Below are 22847 nucleotides of genomic sequence, written 5' to 3' on the forward strand. Positions count from 1 at the left end.
TGTGTCAGTGAGAGGTGGAGGGAGTGTGTCAGTGAGAGGGAGGGAGTGAGGGAGTGTGTCAGTGAGAGGGAGGGAGTGTGTCAGTGAGAGAGAGGGAGTGAGGGAGTGTGTCAGTGAGAGAGAGGGAATGTGTCAGTGAGAGAGAGGGAGTGTGTCAGTGAGAGAGAGGGAGTGTGTCAGTGAGAGTGAGAGGGAGTGTGTCAGTGAGAGTGAGAGGGAGTGTGTCAGTGAGAGGTGGAGGGGGTGTGTTAGTGAGAGAGAGGGAGTGTGTCAGTGAGAGAGAGAGGGAGTGTGTCAGTGAGAGGGAGGGAGTGTGTCAGTGAGAGGTGGTGGGAGTGTGTCAGTGAGAGGGAGGGAGTGAGGGAGTGTGTCAGTGAGAAGGAGGGAGTGTGTCAGTGAGAGAGGAGGGAGTGAGGGAGTGTGTCAGTGAGAGAGAGGGAGTGTGTCAGTGAGAGAGAGAGGGAGTGTGTCAGTGAGAGGGAGGGAGTGTGTCAGTGAGAGGTGGAGGGAGTGTGTCAGTGAGAGGGAGGGAGTGAGGGAGTGTGTCAGTGAGAGGGAGGGAGTGTGTCAGTGAGAGAGAGGGAGTGAGGGAGTGTGTCAGTGAGAGAGAGGGAGTGTGTCAGTGAGAGAGAGGGAGTGTGTCAGTGAGAGAGAGGGAGTGTGTCAGTGAGAGTGAGAGGGAGTGTGTCAGTGAGAGTGAGAGGGAGTGTGTCAGTGAGAGGTGGAGGGGGTGTGTTAGTGAGAGAGAGGGAGTGTGTCAGTGAGAGAGAGGGAGTGTGTCAGTGAGAGAGAGGGAGTGAGGGAGTGTGTCAGTGAGAGAGAGAGGGAGTGTGTCAGTGAGAGGGAGGGAGTGTGTCAGTGAGAGGTGGAGGGAGTGTGTCAGTGAGAGGGAGGGAGTGAGGGAGTGTGTCAGTGAGAGGGAGGGAGTGTGTCAGTGAGAGAGAGGGAGTGAGGGAGTGTGTCAGTGAGAGAGAGGGAATGTGTCAGTGAGAGAGAGGGAGTGTGTCAGTGAGAGAGAGGGAGTGTGTCAGTGAGAGTGAGAGGGAGTGTGTCAGTGAGAGTGAGAGGGAGTGTGTCAGTGAGAGGTGGAGGGGGTGTGTTAGTGAGAGAGAGGGAGTGTATCAGTGAGAGAGAGGGAGTGTGTCAGTGAGAGAGAGGGAGTGAGGGAGTGTGTCAGTGAGAGAGAGAGGGAGTGTGTCAGTGAGAGGGAGGGAGTGTGTCAGTGAGAGGGAGTGAGTGTGTCAGTGAGAGGGAGGGAGTGTGTCAGTGAGAGAGAGAGGGAGTGTGTCAGTGAGAGAGAGAGAGTGTGTCAGTGAGAGGGAGTGAGTGTGTCAGTGAGAGAGAGAGGGAGTGTGTCAGTGAGAGAGAGAGGGAGTGTGTCAGTGAGAGAGAGAGGGAGTGTGTCAGTGAGAGAGAGGGAGTGTGTCAGTGAGAGAGAGAGGGAGTGTGTCAGTGAGAGAGAGAGGGAGTGTGTCAGTGAGAGAGAGTGAGTGTGTCAGTGAGAGGGAGTGAGGGAGTGTGTCAGTGAGAGAGAGAGGGAGTGTGTCAGTGAGAGGGAGGGAGTGTGTCAGTGAGAGGTGGAGGGAGTGAGGGAGTGTGTCAGTGAGAGAGAGGGAGTGTGTCAGTGAGAGAGAGGGAGTGTGTCAGTGAGAGAGAGAGGGAGTGTGTCAGTGAGAGAGAGGGAGTGTGTCAGTGAGAGAGAGAGGGAGTGTGTCAGTGAGAGGGAGGGAGTGTGTCAGTGAGAGGTGGAGGGAGTGTGTCAGTGAGAGGGAGGGAGTGAGGGAGTGTGTCAGTGAGAGGGAGGGAGTGTGTCAGTGAGAGGGAGGGAGTGTGTCAGTGAGAGGGAGGGAGTGAGGGAGTGTGTCAGTGAGAGAGAGGGAGTGTGTCAGTGAGAGAGAGAGGGAGTGTGTCAGTGAGAGGGAGGGAGTGTGTCAGTGAGAGGTGGAGGGAGTGTGTCAGTGAGAGGGAGGGAGTGAGGGAGTGTGTCAGTGAGAGGGAGGGAGTGTGTCAGTGAGAGGGAGGGAGTGAGGGAGTGTGTCAGTGAGAGGGAGGGAGTGTGTCAGTGAGAGGGAGGGAGTGAGGGAGTGTGTCAGTGAGAGAGAGGGAGTGTGTCAGTGAGAGAGAGAGGGAGTGTGTCAGTGAGAGGGAGGGAGTGTGTCAGTGAGAGGTGGAGGGAGTGTGTCAGTGAGAGGGAGGGAGTGAGGGAGTGTGTCAGTGAGAGGGAGGGAGTGTGTCAGTGAGAGAGAGGGAGTGAGGGAGTGTGTCAGTGAGAGAGAGGGAATGTGTCAGTGAGAGAGAGGGAGTGTGTCAGTGAGAGAGAGGGAGTGTGTCAGTGAGAGTGAGAGGGAGTGTGTCAGTGAGAGTGAGAGAGAGTGTGTCAGTGAGAGGTGGAGGGGGTGTGTTAGTGAGAGAGAGGGAGTGTGTCAGTGAGAGAGAGAGGGAGTGTGTCAGTGAGAGGGAGGGAGTGTGTCAGTGAGAGGTGGTGGGAGTGTGTCAGTGAGAGGGAGGGAGTGAGGGAGTGTGTCAGTGAGAAGGAGGGAGTGTGTCAGTGAGAGGGAGGGAGTGAGGGAGTGTGTCAGTGAGAGAGAGGGAGTGTGTCAGTGAGAGAGAGAGGGAGTGTGTCAGTGAGAGGGAGGGAGTGTGTCAGTGAGAGGTGGAGGGAGTGTGTCAGTGAGAGGGAGGGAGTGAGGGAGTGTGTCAGTGAGAGGGAGGGAGTGTGTCAGTGAGAGAGAGGGAGTGAGGGAGTGTGTCAGTGAGAGAGAGGGAATGTGTCAGTGAGAGAGAGGGAGTGTGTCAGTGAGAGAGAGGGAGTGTGTCAGTGAGAGTGAGAGGGAGTGTGTCAGTGAGAGTGAGAGGGAGTGTGTCAGTGAGAGGTGGAGGGGGTGTGTTAGTGAGAGAGAGGGAGTGTGTCAGTGAGAGAGAGGGAGTGTGTCAGTGAGAGAGAGGGAGTGAGGGAGTGTGTCAGTGAGAGAGAGAGGGAGTGTGTCAGTGAGAGGGAGGGAGTGTGTCAGTGAGAGGTGGAGGGAGTGTGTCAGTGAGAGGGAGGGAGTGAGGGAGTGTGTCAGTGAGAGGGAGGGAGTGTGTCAGTGAGAGAGAGGGAGTGAGGGAGTGTGTCAGTGAGAGAGAGGGAATGTGTCAGTGAGAGAGAGGGAGTGTGTCAGTGAGAGAGAGGGAGTGTGTCAGTGAGAGTGAGAGGGAGTGTGTCAGTGAGAGTGAGAGGGAGTGTGTCAGTGAGAGGTGGAGGGGGTGTGTTAGTGAGAGAGAGGGAGTGTGTCAGTGAGAGAGAGGGAGTGTGTCAGTGAGAGAGAGGGAGTGAGGGAGTGTGTCAGTGAGAGAGAGAGGGAGTGTGTCAGTGAGAGGGAGGGAGTGTGTCAGTGAGAGGGAGTGAGTGTGTCAGTGAGAGGGAGGGAGTGTGTCAGTGAGAGAGAGAGGGAGTGTGTCAGTGAGAGAGAGAGAGTGTGTCAGTGAGAGGGAGTGAGTGTGTCAGTGAGAGAGAGAGGGAGTGTGTCAGTGAGAGAGAGAGGGAGTGTGTCAGTGAGAGAGAGAGGGAGTGTGTCAGTGAGAGAGAGGGAGTGTGTCAGTGAGAGAGAGAGGGAGTGTGTCAGTGAGAGAGAGAGGGAGTGTGTCAGTGAGAGAGAGTGAGTGTGTCAGTGAGAGGGAGTGAGGGAGTGTGTCAGTGAGAGAGAGAGGGAGTGTGTCAGTGAGAGGGAGGGAGTGTGTCAGTGAGAGGTGGAGGGAGTGAGGGAGTGTGTCAGTGAGAGAGAGGGAGTGTGTCAGTGAGAGAGAGGGAGTGTGTCAGTGAGAGAGAGAGGGAGTGTGTCAGTGAGAGAGAGGGAGTGTGTCAGTGAGAGAGAGAGGGAGTGTGTCAGTGAGAGGGAGGGAGTGTGTCAGTGAGAGGTGGAGGGAGTGTGTCAGTGAGAGGGAGGGAGTGAGGGAGTGTGTCAGTGAGAGGGAGGGAGTGTGTCAGTGAGAGGGAGGGAGTGTGTCAGTGAGAGGGAGGGAGTGAGGGAGTGTGTCAGTGAGAGAGAGGGAGTGTGTCAGTGAGAGAGAGAGGGAGTGTGTCAGTGAGAGGGAGGGAGTGTGTCAGTGAGAGGTGGAGGGAGTGTGTCAGTGAGAGGGAGGGAGTGAGGGAGTGTGTCAGTGAGAGGGAGGGAGTGTGTCAGTGAGAGGGAGGGAGTGAGGGAGTGTGTCAGTGAGAGGGAGGGAGTGTGTCAGTGAGAGAGAGAGGGAGTGTGTCAGTGAGAGGGAGGGAGTGTGTCAGTGAGAGGTGGTGGGAGTGTGTCAGTGAGAGGGAGGGAGTGAGGGAGTGTGTCAGTGAGAAGGAGGGAGTGTGTCAGTGAGAGGGAGGGAGTGAGGGAGTGTGTCAGTGAGAGAGAGGGAGTGTGTCAGTGAGAGAGAGAGGGAGTGTGTCAGTGAGAGGGAGGGAGTGTGTCAGTGAGAGGTGGAGGGAGTGTGTCAGTGAGAGGGAGGGAGTGAGGGAGTGTGTCAGTGAGAGGGAGGGAGTGTGTCAGTGAGAGAGAGGGAGTGAGGGAGTGTGTCAGTGAGAGAGAGGGAATGTGTCAGTGAGAGAGAGGGAGTGTGTCAGTGAGAGAGAGGGAGTGTGTCAGTGAGAGTGAGAGGGAGTGTGTCAGTGAGAGTGAGAGGGAGTGTGTCAGTGAGAGGTGGAGGGGGTGTGTTAGTGAGAGAGAGGGAGTGTGTCAGTGAGAGAGAGGGAGTGTGTCAGTGAGAGAGAGGGAGTGAGGGAGTGTGTCAGTGAGAGAGAGAGGGAGTGTGTCAGTGAGAGGGAGGGAGTGTGTCAGTGAGAGGTGGAGGGAGTGTGTCAGTGAGAGGGAGGGAGTGAGGGAGTGTGTCAGTGAGAGGGAGGGAGTGTGTCAGTGAGAGAGAGGGAGTGAGGGAGTGTGTCAGTGAGAGAGAGGGAATGTGTCAGTGAGAGAGAGGGAGTGTGTCAGTGAGAGAGAGGGAGTGTGTCAGTGAGAGTGAGAGGGAGTGTGTCAGTGAGAGTGAGAGGGAGTGTGTCAGTGAGAGGTGGAGGGGGTGTGTTAGTGAGAGAGAGGGAGTGTGTCAGTGAGAGAGAGGGAGTGTGTCAGTGAGAGAGAGGGAGTGAGGGAGTGTGTCAGTGAGAGAGAGAGGGAGTGTGTCAGTGAGAGGGAGGGAGTGTGTCAGTGAGAGGGAGGGAGTGTGTCAGTGAGAGAGAGAGGGAGTGTGTCAGTGAGAGAGAGAGAGTGTGTCAGTGAGAGGGAGTGAGTGTGTCAGTGAGAGAGAGAGGGAGTGTGTCAGTGAGAGAGAGAGGGAGTGTGTCAGTGAGAGAGAGGGAGTGTGTCAGTGAGAGGGAGAGGGAGTGTGTCAGTGAGAGAGAGAGGGAGTGTGTCAGTGAGAGAGAGTGAGTGTGTCAGTGAGAGGGAGTGAGGGAGTGTGTCAGTGAGAGAGAGAGGGAGTGTGTCAGTGAGAGGGAGGGAGTGTGTCAGTGAGAGGTGGAGGGAGTGAGGGAGTGTGTCAGTGAGAGAGAGGGAGTGTGTCAGTGAGAGAGAGGGAGTGTGTCAGTGAGAGAGAGAGGGAGTGTGTCAGTGAGAGAGAGGGAGTGTGTCAGTGAGAGAGAGAGGGAGTGTGTCAGTGAGAGAGAGGGAGTGTGTCAGTGAGAGAGAGAGGGAGTGTGTCAGTGAGAGAGAGAGTGAGTGTGTCAGTGAGAGGTGGAGGGAGTGAGGGAGTGTGTCAGTGAGAGGGAGTGAGGGAGTGAGGGAGTGTGTCAGTGAGAGGGGGGGGGGGGGGGGGTTGCTGCCTCTGGGTCTCTCTGGGGACGCTCTGATCGAGCCCAGACGCGGAGACGGTGTCGCTTTAAGACGGAGGGAGCGAGTTTGCGCAGAGCCCGAGCGGCGGAGTCAGATTCTGCGGAGCAGGAACGGAGCTGGAGCCGGGATCAGGGATCGGGATCGGGATCGGGATCGGGATCGGAGCCGGAGCCCGAGCCCGGGGTGATGGCAGGGGCCGGGGATCCGAGGAGGAGAAGCCGGTGCCGGGGCAGAGGGGGCCCGCTGCTCTCTTGGAGAACCTGCTACCTGCAGGCGCTGCTCTGGCTGCTGTCTGTCTGCGGGGAGGAGAGGACCTTCATCGTGGAGGTACCGAGCTGCCTCGTTCACAACCACCGCACCCCCCCCACCCTCACCCCCCCCTCACCCCACCCCCACCCCCACCCCCACCCCCACCCTCACCCCCTCATCCCCACCCCCACCCTCACCCCCCTCATCCCCACCCCCACCCCCAGCCTCACCCCCTCATCCCCACCCCCTCATCCCCACCCCCATCCCCACCCTCACCCCCTCATCCCCACCCCCACCCCCGTCATCCCCACCCCCACCCCCACCATCCCCACCCCCACCCCCACCCCCTCATCCCCACCCCCACCCCCACCCCCCTCATCCCCACCCCCACCCTCACCCCCTCATCCCCACCCTCACCCCCCCACCCCCACCCTCACCCCCCCTCACCCCACCCCCACCCCCACCCCACCCTCACCCCCATCCCCACCCCCACCCTCACCCCCCCCACCCCCATCCCCACCCCCACCCTCACCCTACCCCCATCCCCAACCTCACCCCACCCCCACCCTCACCCCACCCCCACCCCCACCCTCACCCCCTCATCCCCACCCTCACCGCCATCCCCACACCCCCATCCTCACCCACACCCCCATCCCCACCTTCACCCCCCATCCTCACCCTCACCCCCATCCTCACCCTCACCCTATCCGCACCCTCACACCCCATCCCCACCCTCACCCCCACACCCCCATCCTCACCCTCACTCCCCCACCCTCACACCCCCATCTCCACCCCCACCCCACCCTCAACCTCACCGCCCCCACCACTCTCTCCATCCTTACTACACATCCTCGACCCCCTACCCTCAACACCCCACCTGACCCCGATTCTCTCCCCCCTCCCCTCCGGTGGGTACTGTGATGTCCTGCCTCATGGTGGGCTCAGTCTAGCTCACAGGATGCTGTTAGAGACGGGGGTGGGTTGGCAGTGAGGGATGTTGTGGATTTTGGAACCCCCCCATCTCCCACCTCCCCATCATTCCCCCCCATCTCTCCCCAATCTCCCCCCAACCCCCCATCTCCCCTTTCCCCCACCCCCCAGGAAATTGCTGCTGATTCTCTGCTTTTGATCAAATCCATTCAGCAGGCAGCTATAAATAGAAGGAGGAGTGATGGGCCGGCCGGGCAGGGGGGTTGTGTCTGCAGTTGATGCTGCACAATGTGATGCTCTTTTACACAGGGATGTGTTCAATGTGGCGATTCTGTGAATGAAAGGTGGGAGTGTGTGAGCTGATTACAAAAACACCAGCCTCAGATTCCTGTTTGCCATCCGGTGCCGAAACTGAATCCAGCTGATCGCAGATCCCAACCTGATCCCGACTCATTGCAATGGATCCCTGTGTTTAATGCAGTTCTACAATAGCGGGCTTTGAGTTCCTCAGCGAGAGAATGTTTTAGTCTCCCCATGTTGGACAATAGCCGCATGTTGGTGTTTATAGTGACGCTGAGCCTGTAATGATGGCTGTGTGTACACCCACTTCAGCGCTGACCCTCTCAGGTCCAATGACGATGAACGTTGTCCTGGTGACTAATTGATGGGAGTGTCTTTGTGGGGTGGGGGTGGGGGATTTACAGAGCAGAGCTAGAGCATTTACAGGCTGGCCTCTACACTTGAACCACATTTGACCTTGATACTTTGATAAACTTCCAAACCCACCAGACCGCTTCCAGCTAGAAGGACAAGGGCAGCAGGTACATGGGAACACCACCACCTGCAAGTTCCCCTCCAAGCCACTGAGCACCCTGACTTGGAAATATATCTCTGTCCCATCAGTGTCACTGGGTCAAATTCCTGGAATTCCCTCCCTAAGTGCATTGAGAGTCTGATTTTGCTTCTCCTCAGATGCTGCCTGAACTGCTGTGCTCTTCCAGCACCACTAATCCAAAATCTGGTTTCCAGCATCTGTAGTCATTGTTTTTACCTACAGCACATGGGCTACAGTGGTTCAAGAAAGCAGCTCACCCTCACTTTCTCAAGGGGCAACTATGGACGGGTAATACCCACAGTCTATGAATGACTGAAGAAAACGCTATGCCCTGACGATACTAGAATCGATTGTTACCTTTCCTCAAAACTGTCTGCAGTCTTTCATCTTGTCACCCACACCATCCTCTTGTCTTTCTGGTTTGGACTGCTTTCATGTGCTTTCTATCTCAGCTATCCATTTACATCAAAGACGTCTCCACATATGGCTTAGGTTCCTGCACTCTCACCTGGTGATTCCTCAAAGATTACTGTGAATTCCATCTTCCTAATGACAAAGTTGTCAACAAGGAGAGCTGGTACTGCTACAGCCTTCCTATTGTTGAAGCTTTGAATATCTACAGATCTCAATTCTTCTAATTTTACTAGACAATTCCTATTTACTTCACTAGATCACTGCTGCCCAAATCTAATCTTATTCCTTTGATCTTCCATGAATCTGCTGCTCACTATCTTCCCTTCCTGTAGCTTATTAGAGCTGATGTAATTAATGGTTTTCTCTCTCCAGCTATTGGTCTTCTCTTTAAATCTGTAATTCACACAATGCGGTCCCATCTCAACGCCTCTTCCTCCTCTAAAATCCTTCAATGTGTTGTAGCCTCCCAAATCTATTCCCCTCTTTCCTGAACTCCATGTTTGAATCCTTCCAACAAGTCTCTGCTGTACCGCAGTACTCTTCTCAAAATCAGCTCCTGTCTGATTGTGGCAACAGGACTACCTTTCCTCCATGTCCTCCTGACTTGTCTGCCACCCTCTCCACGGTCATCCTGTGTGTGTGTGTGTGTGTGTGCGCGCGCGCTGTCACCCAGTTCCATTCTTATCTGTCCAATGTAGCCAGAGAATCATTTGTGATAATTTGTTTTCCTGTTCCCACACCGTTACCTCTGATGTTCCCCAAGGATTTATCCTTGATCCCTCCAATTTCTCACCCACATCCAAACTCAGTGTTAGTTTCCACAGGTACACTGACACTCTCCAGTTCTCCCTCATTCCTCCACTGTCTGGGAACTATCACACTGGTTAGCTTTCAGATAAATATTTGCTGTTTGAGCAAATATTTTTGGAAATTAAATATTAGGAAACCTGAAACCATTGGTTTTGGTCTCCATCACAAACTCTGTTCCTTAATGACAGACTCCACTCCTCTCCCTGGTGATGGTTTAGGCTGGAACAGAATTGTTCAAATCCTTCACATTTTTGACTTGGTGAGCTTCCAATCAGATATTCACATCTAAGACCACTAAGTCAATACCAACCACCACCCCCCCCCCACCACCACCACCAACACCACCACCAACACCACCACCCCATCCAGTCTCATGTCATCTTCTGTTAAAGTCCTCTTGATACCTTGATCTCCTCTGGATATGTCCACAATCTAGCTGGTTTCTATCTGTTATCCAAATCTCTTTACTTTGCTTTAACTCAGTGCCATTTCCCTATAGCCCTTCCGTTCACTGACCCACATTCACACCAGTTGAACAAAGATTCAATTACAAAGTTCAATTTCTTCCAGTCTCTTCAGGGCCTGGCCTCACCCTTCCTGATTTTAACTGAGCTGCCATTCCTTCAGTTACCTGAGCGCTCAGCTCTCAAATCCCAGTCACTCAGACTCTCCTTCCTTATGTAAGATGATCCTAAAAGCTTGCACTTTTGACTAAGCCTTCAGTTATCTGGCCTAGTTTCATTAAATAATTTCTGATTTATCCTCCATTTCTGCTCCTTTAAAGCACCTTAGGACATTGTGTTATGTTTAAAAGCATCACATAGGAACATAGGAGCAGGAGGAATTCTATTCAGCCCTTTGAGCCTGTTCTGTCTTTCGAGATTATGGCTGATGATTTGCCTGAACACCACACCTGTCCCCATATCCCTTAGCCATTAGTAACCAGAAACCTCTTGCTCTCAACCCAGAATGTACTCACTGGTAGACCCTCCACATCCTCTGGGGTAGAGAATTCCAAGCATTCACCAATCTCTGAGTGAAGATGTTCCTCTTCATCTGAGACCTAAATAATGTGCTTGTAATCTACAAGCCACAGCTGAGAGAAATATCCTTTTTATATCTACCCTACCTTTTCAAGAATTTTGCAAGTTTCTATGAGATCATCTCAGTTTTCTAAAATTCAGAGAATCAATGACTCCTCATAGGACAGTCCCACGGCCCCAGGAACCATTCAGGTGAACCTCCACTGCATTCCCTCTGTGGCAAGTCCATCTTTCATTAGGCAAGAGACCAGGCTAGACAGAGTGCTCTGGGTGCCTTCTAACTAGTGTTCCATACAACTGAAGCAAGACTTCATTGCATCAGTCTACACACCAGCAATATACTAGATTAGAGTGGTGCTGGAAAAGCACAGCAGTTCAGGCAGCATCCGAGGAGCAGTAAAATCGAATCCTGTATTCCTGATGAAGGGCTTTTGCCCGAAACGTTGATTTTACTGCTCCTCGGATGCTGCCTGAACTGCTGTGCTTTTCTAGCACCACTCTAATCTAGACTCTGACTGCAGATGCTGGAAACCATTGTTTTTACCCTGTTTTAACCAGCAGTATACTAGAACTTAAAGAGAGTTGGGTTAAGAAGTGAATATAGTGGCCATCATTAAGGAGAAGGTGCTGGGGAAGCTGAAAGATCTGAAGGCAGATACATCACCCAGACTGGATGGATTACACCCCAGAGTTCTAAAGGAGAGAGCTGAGGAGATTGTAGACACATTGGTGATCTTTGGAGTTAAGAAGTACTGGAAAATGGCTAATGTAACCCTCCCCACCCCACCCCAGTTTAAGTAGGGAAGGCAGCAAGTTTTAGGCCAGTTAGCCTGACCTTAGTAAGATTTTCGAGTCCGTTATTAAGGATGAGATTGTGGAGGATTTGGAAGTGCATGGTATAATAAGGCTGGGTCAGCACGGCTTCGTCAAGGGGAGGTCACACCTGACAGATCTGTTAAAATTCTTTGAGGAGTTTCAATGATACAACTCTGAAGGGAGTACAGGAGCAGAGGGATCTTGGGGTTCACATGCATGATTCTCTGAAGGTGACCAGGAAGTTGGAACAGCTATTAAGAAGGCTTGTAGGATCTTTGGGTTTATAAATAGAGGCATAAAGTATAAAAGCAAGGAAGTGATGCTAGGCCTCTACAAATCAATGGTCAGACCATATTTGGAGCATTGTGTTCAGTCTAGGCACTTTATTTAAGGGAGGATGTTAAAGCCTCGGAAAGAGTTCAAAGGTGATGCCAGGAATGGGGAATTTTAGATACAAGGAAAGATTAGAGAGATTGAGTTTGTTCTCCTTGGAGCAGAGAAGATTAAGAGGTGACCTTATGAGGTGTTCAAAATTATGAACAATTTTGACAGAGTAAAGAAAGATATTCTGTTTCCACTGGTTGGTTTGTCAGTAATTGGGATCACAATTTCAAGATTGACAACAAGAGAACCAGGTCTGAGATGAGAGAAACTTCTTTACTCAGAGAGTTGTTTGAATTTGGAATGTGCTGCCTGGGAGAATAATGGAGGAAGATTCCATAGGAAGTTTCAAAGAGAGCTGGAGATATATTAGAAAGTGATGAAGTTAGACAGATATGGAGATAGGGCCTAGCTGGGTAGCTCTTTTGGGAGCCAGTATAGAATGGTGACTTGAATGGCCTCCTTTTTTACTGTAAAATTCTATGATTCTAAAGTCTAGAGTCATCTAGAACGTTAGCTTGCACTCTGTCTCCATGGATGCTGTCTGACCCACTGTAATCACCAGCGTTTGTTGTTTTAAGTCCAGATTCCAGCTTCTGTAGTAATTTGTTCTGACTAGTCTCACTTTCCCACACGAGGCCCAAAGCCTTGAATGTTGTGACATTTCAAGTGACATTTCCAGGTACTTCTTAAAGGTTGTGAGATTTCCAGCCTCAGCTACCCTCTCAGGGAGTGCATTCCAGACCCCCACCACCCTCTGAGTGAAAAACAAATTCTTTAAATCCACTCTAAACCTCCATTCACCTTAAAATTATGCCTCCTCGTTATTGACCCTTCAACTTAAGGAATTATCTGCTCCCTATCCACCCTGTCCATGCCCCTCATAACCTTATACACCTCTCTCAGGTCTTCTCTCTGTTCAAAAGAACATAACCCAAGGTTATCCAGCCTCCCTTCATCGCTGAAATGCTCCATTCCAGACAACATCCTGGTGAATCTCCTCTGCATACCCTCCAGTGCAATCACATGCTTCCTACAGTGTGGGGACCAGAACTGCACACAGTACTCCAGCTGAGGCCTAATCAAAGTTCTGTACGGCTCCAACAAAACCCCCTCTGCTCTTATCTGTGCCTTCACTGATAAAAGTAAGTGTCCTGTAAGACTACTTAATCACCCTATTAATCTATCTTTCACTTTCAGAGATCTGTGGACAAGCATCCAAGATTCAAAGAGTCTTACAGCACGGAAATAGTGCTGTAGTCAACTAGTCAATGCCAACAATCTTCCCAAACTAAACTAGTGCCACCTGCCTGTACTTGGCCCATATCCCCTCAAACATTTTCTATCCAAATGTCTTTTAAACATTGTAAGTGTACCCATATCCACCACTTCCTTTGGCAGCTCATTCCATGCACCAACCACACACTGAGTGAAAAAAAAAGTTGCTCTTCATGTCCTTTTTAAATCTTTTTCCTCTTACCTTAAAAATATGCCTCCGAGTTTTGAACTCTCCTACCCTAGGGAAAAGACCCTTGTTATTCACTTATCTGTGCCCCTTGTGATTTTGTACACCTCAATCTCATATTCTTCTGTTTCTCTGAGCTTCCTAATGTCCTGCCATTCACTGAGCCATTAAATGGAGAGAAACTACAGGGAGCTGCAACACAGAGACTTGGGGTGGGGTGGGAGAAGCGGAATTGTGCATACAACACAGAAAGCTAGCACCCAGGGCAGCAGGGAATCTGGAAGGGTCATGGAATGTTGGCCCTTTATTTCAAGGGGGTTGTAGTATAAGAGTAGACCAAGGTGCTGGTGAGACTGCATCCGGAGGACTGTGAACAGGTTTGGAGCCTTATTTTAAGAGAAAGATATCAATTCATTGGAGGCAGTTCAGAGAAGGTTCGTGAGGATGATGCCCTGGATGGAGGGCTTGTCTTATGAGCAGAGGCTAAACAGGTTGGAACTCTAATCCCTGGAGTTTAGAATAATGAGAGGTGATCTCATTGAAACATTCAAGGGCTTGACAGGGTCAATGCTGAGAGGACATGAGAGAGTCTAGGAACCGAGGGCACAGTCTCAGAATAACGGGGCACCCATTTAAAACTGAGATGAAGAGGAATTTTTCTCTGAAGTTTGAGAGTCTTTACAACTCCTTGCCACAGAGAGCTGTGGGGGCATAGTCCTTGTGTATTTTTAAGCCTAAAATAGATTGTTGGTCAGGCAGGTTTATGGGGAAAGGGGCAAGAAAATGGATGTGAGAAGTGTTGGATCAGCCACGATCCTATTGAATGGCAAAGTAGACTGGAGGGGCTGAGTGGCCTCCTCCTCTTCCTACTTCTTGTGATCTTGTTGAGTTGTTGTGTCACCATAGCCTTACCAGGTCATAGGGATGTTCTCTCATTAGAGAGAGAGAGTGCAAGGATTGAACTCAGACTGTTGGCATCACTCTGTGTCACAAACCAGCTATCCAGCCAACTGAATAAATGGAGTACTCCCTTGTCATGTTCCTTCTTACAAAGTTGCCGTGGTTGTGGGAATGGTTCCAAAGTGCATCATCTCACATTTATCACAGTTAAATTCAATCTGCCACTAATCAGCCTATCTGATCAAGTCATCTATATCCTTCTGTAACCTAAGACCTTTCACATTTGCTGTCCTCCAGTCCTCTGGCTCCTCCCCTGTGGCCAGAAATCATTTGAAACTTTGGGTCAGGGCCTCTGTAATTTCCTGTCTTGTCTCCCACTACAGTCTGTGATGCAACTCCTCCTGACTTGGGGATCTGTCCACTTGTAAATCTGCCAAAATCTCCAACTCCTTCTCACTTCTGATATCAATCTGCTCAAGAACCTTTCAGTCCATCATCTTGAATTCTGTACCTACATCCTCCTCCTTCTCCAATGTGAAGACAGATGGGAAGTACTTGTTTAACTCCTACCAATGTTCTCTGGATCCACACCCACACTGCCCTCTTCATCTCCAATGGGCTCTCTTCCTGGTTATCCTCTTCCCCTCGACATACTTACAGAACATTTACAAATTCTCCCTAATCTTACACACCAGTGTTTTCTCACGCCTCCTCTTTGTTTCCCTAATTACTGTCTGAAGATCCCCGCTGTTCTTCCTGTCAGACTTCCGTGCATTTGCTCCCCTTGTACCTGTTATACCCGTCTCTCTTTACCTTTTTATCTAATCCTGAATATTCCTGAGCTTGTTGTTCCTACATTTCACCCTAAAGGGAACATATTGGATGTGTCCTCTCCCCAATTCCTTTTTGAATGCCCCTCTCTATTCTGTTGTGCTTTCCCCCTCCGGTCGCTGTTCCAGTCTACTCTGTGCAACCCTTTTCTTGCAGAATCTCTTTCTCCTTTTCTGTAACGATCTATAACACACATTGTTGTGATCGCTCTCACTAAAATGCTCTGTCCTTGTCCCCTCAAACTCCTCAAGTCAGGCTTCAGTCCCCAGAGTGAGGTCCTGCACTGCACTGTCCCATGTTGGACCATCTACATGTTGATAGGAAACGCTGTCCTGAATACATTTCCAGAAATCAGCTCCCTGTAAACCCTTTACACTGTGACAACGCCAGTTAATGTTGGGGAAGTTGATAGCACTATAATTATATATTATAGTGTTTCCACACCTCAGTGAATTGACTGCATATCTGCTCCTCCACTGCCCACTGACCGTTTTGGGGGTGGGCTATAATACACTAGGCAGAAGTGGGTACTGCGGATGCTGGAGATTAGACTCAAGATTAGAGTGATGCTGGAAAAGCACAGCAGGTCAGGCAGCATCCGAGGAGCAGGAAATCGACGATTCGGGCAAAAGCCCTTCATCAGGAAGAGCTTTTGCCCGAATTGTCAATTTTCCTGCTCCTTGGATGCTGCCTGACCTGCTATGCTTTTCCAGCATCACTCTCTAATCTTTGGCTATAAACATCCCTAACAGTGTGACTGCCCCCTTTACATTCCTAAATTATCCCACAAAGACTCACTTGATCACCCTTTCTAAATATCTTTGCTCTTTAATGCAGTAATTGACTCCTCAATTAATATTGTGACATTGCCACCTCTTTTACACCCTCCCCTGATGATGCTGTACCCTGGAATGTTGAGTTTCAGGTCCTCGCTCTCCCTCAAGCATGTCTCTGTGATCCCAACAAAATCTCTATTCTGTGTGTTAATCCAAATCTTTAACCCCTCTGTCTTACTTTTAATATTCCTCACAATAAAGTAGGACCATCCAGTCTGACCTTACTCCCTTTGAAATCCAATATGGCTGAACTCCCACAGCCTGGGCACCTTATCTAAGGTATAACTAATGCCAGGTCATTGATGTACATCAAAAAGAAAAATGAATCCAAAACAGAACCCAGGGAACGTTACTGTAAGCATTCCTCCTATCTGAAGAACAGCCGTTCACTGCTTGCAGCTGCCTTCTGCAGGTTTCTATGCATCTACAGTCTTTCAGTTTTAAAAATGAATCTGATTTGTGGTTCTTTGTCAGTTTGGAAGTCTATAAACACAACATTGAGTACAGTCACCTGACCGATCATCTCCATTCCTTCAGCATAGTGTTGCACCTTACTTGTGAAATATCAGTAAATGTGCTGGCTTTCACTTATTAACACATTTCTCCAAACATCAATGATATTTCCCTCAGATTAAAGTCTCTCAGACATTTACCCACCACAGATATCAGGTACAACAACACAAAAGCAAAACACTGAAGATGCAGGAAGCCACCAGGTTCAGATGTGGATCCACAATGTCATTAGGTAGGGAATTCCAGGATAAAGACTCCGCAACAGTGAAGGAGCAGTGTGATATATTTCCAAATCAAAATGGTGAATGGTTTGAAGGAGAACTTGCAGGGGGTGGTGTTCCCATGTATCTGCTGCCCTCGTCCTTCTAGATGGAAGTGGTCATGGGTTTGGAAGGTGCTGTCTGATGATCTTGTGTATTTCTGCAGTGCATTTTGTAGATAATCCACAAGATTATCCACTTGCTGCTACTGAGTGTCAGTGGTGGAGGGAGTGGATGAATGTGGATGTGGTGCTAATCTAGTGGGCTGCTTTGTCTGAGATGATGTCAATGCAAATGTTTCTTGCTTCTTGTCAACCCAAGCCTAGATATTGTCCAGCTATTGTTGCATTTGAACATGGGCTGCTTCAGTATCTGAGGAGTTGTGAATGAAGTTCTGGCTAAAGATTACTGCGAATGCTTTAGCATTATGTTTTGCCCTGATGTGCTGGGTTCTTCCATCATTGAGGATGGGAATGTTTGTGGGGCCTCCTCCTGCAGTGAGTTGCTTAATCATCCACCAACATTAGCGATTGGATGGGGCAGGACCGCTTAATTCAGATCCAATCCATTTGTTGTGGGATTGCTTAGCTCTGTCTATTACTTGTTGCTTATGCTATTTTATATGCAAGTAGTCCTGTTTGGTGGCTTCACCAGGTTGACACCTCATCTTCAGTTGCTGGTGCTGCTCCTGATACCCCCTCCTGCCCTCTCCATTGACCCAGGGTCAATCCTCTGGTTTGATGGTAATGGTTGAGTGGGGGATATGCCGGGCCATGAGGTTACAGATTGTACTGGAGTACAGCCCTGCTGCTGTTGATGGCCCACAGAGCCTCATGGGTGCCCAGTCTTGAGTTGCTAGATCTGTTTGAAGTCGGTCCCATTTAGCACGGGCATAGTGCCACACAACACGATGGAGGGTATTCTCAGTGCGAAGGTGGGACTTTGTGTCCACAAGGACTGTGCGGTGGTTACTCTTACTGATACTGTCATGGACAGATACATCTGCAGCCGGCAGATTGGTAAGGATGGGGGTCAGGTATGTTTTACCCTCCTGTTGGTTCCCTCACCACCTGCAGACCCAGTTGAGCAGCTAGGTCCTTTAGGACCATGGCAGCAATATTACTGCTGGGGAATTATAAAGTTTTGCTTATGGCTTTTTACAAATTTGTCTCTAACTAAAAGAAATGTGAAGGTTGAGGTGTGCTACTATAAGACATAGGAGCAGTGTAGACCATTTGCTAATATTAATCACATCTTCTCTGGTTATGTCCAGAGTCTCAAATGGCTTTGGTTAGGCCCCATCTGGAGTCAAATGTAAGGTCTTGTTCCCAGTGGGGTCAGTCAGGGCCTGGTGAGGGGTTACACTGGGATCACAATGAGTTCTGGGTTCCTTTTGTTTTGTTTCAAGTGGGCTAAAATACAAGAGCAGAGATGTGCTGTTGAGGCTGTATAAGGCTCTGGTCAGACCACATTTGGAATATTGTGAGCACTTATGGGCTCTGTATCTAAGGAAGGACCTGCTGGTGTTGGAGGGGGATCCAGAGGAGGTTTACAAGAATGATCCTGGAGGTGAAGGGCTTGTCCTTTGAGGGGTGGTTGAGGACTCTGGGTCTGTACTCGATGGAGTTTAGAAGGATGAAGGGGGATCTGATTGAAACTTACAGAAAACGGAGAGGCCTGGATAGAGTGGACATGGAAAAGATATATCCGAGTAGGAGAGACTGGGATCCAAGGGCACAGCCTCAGAATGAAGGAGATGAGGAGGAATCTCTTCAGCTAGAGGGTGGGGACTCTGTGGAACTTGTGGTGCAGAGGGCTGTGCAGGCCAAGTCATTGAGTGTGTTGTAAGACAGAGATAAATGTGTTGATTAGTAAGCTGGGGTCAAGGGTTTACAAGGAGAAGACAGGAGAATGGGGTTGAGAAACATATCAGCCATGATAATTAGCAGAGCAGACTCAGTGGGCCGAATGGCCTAATTCTTCTCCTATATCTCATGGTCTTATGGTCTTTCAGTTATTTGGACTTGAACGTAGGTGACGTGTTTCCGGACAATCAAAAACATGACTGGTTGGTGGGGCTAGGTTAACGGTTAACTGGATGAAAATATCAGTGACTGGTCACATCGGCAGAAAAGTAGCAAATGGAATTCAATCTGGAGAAGTGTGATGTGAGGCATCTGGGGAGGTTAAACAGTGCAATGGATTATAGAAAATAAAAGGGAGAATGCACAGGAAGTGATGAAACTTGGAGTGAATGTGCACAGGTCCCAGAGGACAGCTGAATAGGTTGACAAAATGGTTAAGACAGCATATGGGAATCTTTCCTTTCTTAGCTGAGGGAATCTTTCCTTTATTAGCTGAGCTATAGAATGTAAGAGCAGGAAGATTATGCTGGAAATGAATAATCGATCACGGCTGAAGGCTGGTCAACTCCTGAGGGAATAGAAGTAACAACACAAGATGGAGGAGGTTGTGAAGATGTCCCAGGACTGGAGAATCCCACTGATTAGGAAAGATTAGAGAAGCTGAAATTGTTTCACTTCAAAGAGAGAAGGCTGAGGGGAACAAAGTGAAGTGTGTAACATTCGGGCAGCTGGAGAGAGAGAGAGAGAGAGAGCACAGTCTTCTTGTGAGAGGCGGGGTCTGCCCTGTCGATTGAGGAGGAAAGCAGCAGGGAGCCCTTTCCATGGCACACCCCCTCCAAAATTCAAACACCCAATCCATTATAGCCAATGACAGTCTTGCTGAGGTGCAGTCACTGTTGTAAATGGATAAAATGTGGCTACTAGTGGTGCACAGCAAGATCCCAATAAAGCAATGTGATGACCAGATCAATCTTTATTTTCCCCAAGTAACCAACAAATAGTCACAAGGGAAGACAGCTCACCTCTTTAAACTTTTACAAAGAGACTGAATATATTCACCCATCACAGATTAATATCGCAACTGAAAGGCAACACATCGGACAGTGCGGCGCTCTCTTGGCTCCCTCCTGGTAGCCATGTTTGCAGATGGCGCAATGGTAGGTTGGAAAGTATGTTGTAAAGAGGCCCTGAGCAACATAGAGATGGATCTCAAGAGATTGTGTGAATGGCAAAACTCTGACTAATGGAGTATAATGTGGGAAAATGTCAAATTGTTCAAGAAGAACATAAAAACCGAATATATTTAAATGGAGAAAGACTACAGAATTCTGAGGTGCAAAAGCATCTAGAAGTTCCAGTGCATGGGTTGCTAAAGTACAGCAAATAATCAAGAAGTTTATTCTGAGAGGAATTGAACATAAACGTTCAGATGTTATGCTTCCGTTATACAGGACATTGGTGAGACCACGTTGTGAATATTGTGTGCAGTGTTGGTCTCCTTGTTTAAGGAAAGATGTAAATGATTTGGAGCTGGTTCAGAGGAGGTTTACGGGATTGGTCCCTGGGGTGAGTGGGCTGTCTGATGGGGAAAGGTTGGGTGGACTGGGCTTGTTTCCCCTGGAATTCTGAAGAGTGAGGGGAGACTGGATTGAAGTGTCTAAGATCCTGAATGTCTGGACAAGGTGGATGTGGGAAGGAGGCTTTCTCTTGGGCAGTCAGTCCAGAACCAGGGGGAGCTGTTTTAAAACTAAGTCACATTTTCAGGAGAGAGGTAAGGAGAATGTTTCTCTGAGGGGCATGCAACTTGGGAACTCTCTGCCTTGGAGGTGGGTCTTGAATATTTTTCAAATGGAGACAGATAGATTCTTATTAGGCAGGGACTCGAAATCAAAACTCAAACAAATCAGCTGTGGTTTTCATAATGGCAGACCAGGCTGGAAAAGGAAAGGTAGACAGGCAGGAGGCTAGGAGAACACAGCAGGCAAGGCAGCATCAGGAGGGACAGGCAGGAGGCTGGGAGAACACAGCAGGCCAGGCAGCATCAGGAGGGACAGGCAGGAGGCTGGGAGAACACAGCAGGCCAGGCAGCACCAGGAGGGACAGGCAGGAGGCTGGGAGAACACAGCAGGCCAGGCAGCACCAGGAGGGACAGGCAGGAGGCTGGGAGAACACAGCAGGCCAGGCAGCACCAGGAGGGACAGGCAGGAGGCTGGGAGAACACAGCAGGCCAGGAAGCATCAGGACGGACAGGCAGGAGGCTGGGAGAACACAGCAGGCCAGGCAGCATCAGGACGGACAGGCAGGAGGCTGGGAGAACACAGCAGGCCAGGCAGCACCAGGAGGGACAGGCAGGAGGCTGGGAGAACACAGCAGGCCAGGCAGCACCAGGAGGGACAGGCAGGAGGCTGGGAGAACACAGCAGGCCAGGCAGCACCAGGAGGGACAGGCAGGAGGCTGGGAGAACACAGCAGGCCAGGCAGCATCAGGACGGACAGGCAGGAGGCTGGGAGAACACAGCAGGCAAGGCAACACCAGGAGGGACAAGCAGGAGGCTGGGAGAACACAGCAGGCCAGGCAGCACCAGGAGGTGGAAAAGTCAACGTTTTGGGTGTAACCCTTCTTCAGGTGGGGTAAGGGGAGCTGCAGATAAAGGGGTGGGGAGTGGGGATAGGTGAAGACAGGTAGAGGGTATGACCTGGTTGGTCGATGGGAGGAATGAATCCAGTTGGAGGAGAGGCAGGTGAACCTCTGTCTCACCTGGAAGGACTGTTTGGGGCCCTGGATGGAGGTGAGGGGAGTGGTGTACTGGCAGGTTTTGCATCTTTTCCAGTTGCAGGGGAAGGTACCTGAAGGTTTGGGGGGCGTCGGTGAGGAGAGTGGCGTGAATCAAGGATTGGCGAAGGGAACGGTCCTTGCAACATAGCCAACAAAGAGGCAGGTGAAGCTGTTGCCCATCCCGGGTACCCGTGGCCACCCTCTGGATTTGGAGGAAATGTGAGGAGGTAAAGGAAAAGTGCAGTCCTTTTACATGTCCAGACCCCACAAGGATGGTCTCCAGGCCCTATGCTTCTTCCTCTCCAACAGACCCATCCAGTTACCCTCCACCAATATCCTCCTCTGCCTCACCAAACTGGTCCTCACCCTCAATAACTTTTCCTTTAACTCCTCCCATTTCCTCCAAATCAAAGGCGTGGCCATGGGTACCCAGATGGGCCCCAGCTACACCTGACTCTTTGTCAGTTATGTCAAATAGTCCCTCTTCAGTACCTACACAGGCACTGTGCCCCACCTCTTCCGCCATTACATCGATGACAGCATTGGTGCAGCGTCCTGGACTCAGGCTGAACTGGAGCAGTTCATCGACTTTACTCACAATTTCCACCCTGCCCTCAAATTCAATTGGTCCATCTCGGATACCTCCCCCCCCCCCTCCCCCCCCCCCCTTTCTTGACCTCACCATTTCTATCTCTGGTGACAGTCTCCAGACGGATGTTTACTACAAACCAACAGACTCACATAACTACCTGGACTACACCACATCCTACCTGGTATACTGCAAGAACTCCATCCCTTTCTCCCGATTCCTCTGCATCTGCTCAGACGGGGAGACTTTCCACTCGCGAGCATCCCAGATGTCCACCTATTTAGAACAGAGTTTTTTTTCCCTCTTCTGTCATCCAGAGAACCCTCTGCCACACCATCTCCATTCCCCGCTCCACTGCTCTAAACCATCCCCCCCCCCCCACTTTTAAACACAACAGAGACAGGGTCCTCCTTATCCTCACCTACCACCCCACCAGTCTCTGCATCCAATGCATCATCCTTAAACACTTCCACCAACTCCAACTAGACCCCACCACCAAGAACATCTTCCCCTCCCCACCCCTCTCTGCCTTCCACAAGGACTGTTCCCTTTCACAATCCTTGGTTTGTACCACTCTCCCCACCAACCCCCCCAAACTCCTAAGTACCTTCACTGCGACCATCCAGGGCCCCAAACAGTCCTTCCAGGTGAGACAGAGGTTCACCTGCCTCTCCTCCAACCTGGTTTACTGTATCAGTACTCCTGATGTAGTCTTCTCTACAAAGGGGAGACCGAACATAAACTCAGGGCACATATCGCTGAGCATCTCAGCCGGGCCCACAGGGGCCGTCCTGACCTCCAGTTACCGTCCATTTTAATCCCCTTTCTGACATGACCATCCTTGGCCTCCTCCATTGCCACAGCGAATCAGACCGCAAATTGGAGGAACAACACCTAATCTTCCGCCTGGGTCTGCAGCCCAGAAGAATCAACATTGAGTTCTCCAATTTCAAATAACCTCCCTTCCCATCCCCCGACTCCCTTCCCATCCCCCGACTCCCTTCCCATCCCCCGACTCCCTTCCCAGCCTTTGCCCCTCCTTTCCATTCCTTTCACTGACCCCTCCTTCCAGCTAATAACTGGATTCATTCCTCCCACTGACCAACCAGGTTGTACCCTCTACCTGTCTTCACCTATCCTCACTTCACTACCCTGCCCCCACCACCCCCTTTATCTGCAGCTCCCCCCACACCCACCCCCAGTCCTGAAGAAGGGTTTACACCCAAAATGTCGACTTCTCCACCTCCTGATGCTGCCGGGGCTTGATGGTTCTTCCCGCCTCCTGCTTATTGACCTTGGATTCCAGCATCTGCAGTTTTGTTTTATCTCAGACCAGGTTAAAGGGGCCGAATGGCATGCTCCATGTTTCTTCCTGAATCTTGGAGCTGCCTTTCCCAAAACAGGAGGAGCAACATTTGACATATGTGCAACAAATTGTGTTTAATATTTTGATGGAGGTGGTGACCTCAGGTAACCTTTCCAAACTTTTAACACACTAAAAATATAGCATTGTCTCAGCTGCTGCCTGTGAGCTCAGTACAAACACACA

General features: G+C 50.4%; 1 protein-coding gene across 1 annotated transcript in view; it reads left to right on the forward strand.

Moving 5' to 3' along the window:
- The first annotated feature begins 5881 nt into the window (after positions 1-5881).
- mmp24 (matrix metallopeptidase 24) overlaps positions 5882-22847 on the forward strand; it is a 91347-nt gene continuing 74381 nt past the window's right edge. Inside the window, exon 1 of the mRNA XM_087994637.1 lies at positions 5882-6113. Coding sequence (XP_087850763.1) covers positions 5973-6113 — 141 coding nt within the window. The 5' untranslated portion in view covers positions 5882-5972. The remainder of the gene's footprint in view (positions 6114-22847) is intronic.

This window comes from Chiloscyllium plagiosum, unplaced genomic scaffold, assembly GCF_037043375.1.
Source record: "Chiloscyllium plagiosum isolate Xiang-an unplaced genomic scaffold, Cpla_swu_hap1 HiC_scaffold_15, whole genome shotgun sequence".
Lineage (NCBI taxonomy): Eukaryota > Metazoa > Chordata > Chondrichthyes > Orectolobiformes > Hemiscylliidae > Chiloscyllium > Chiloscyllium plagiosum.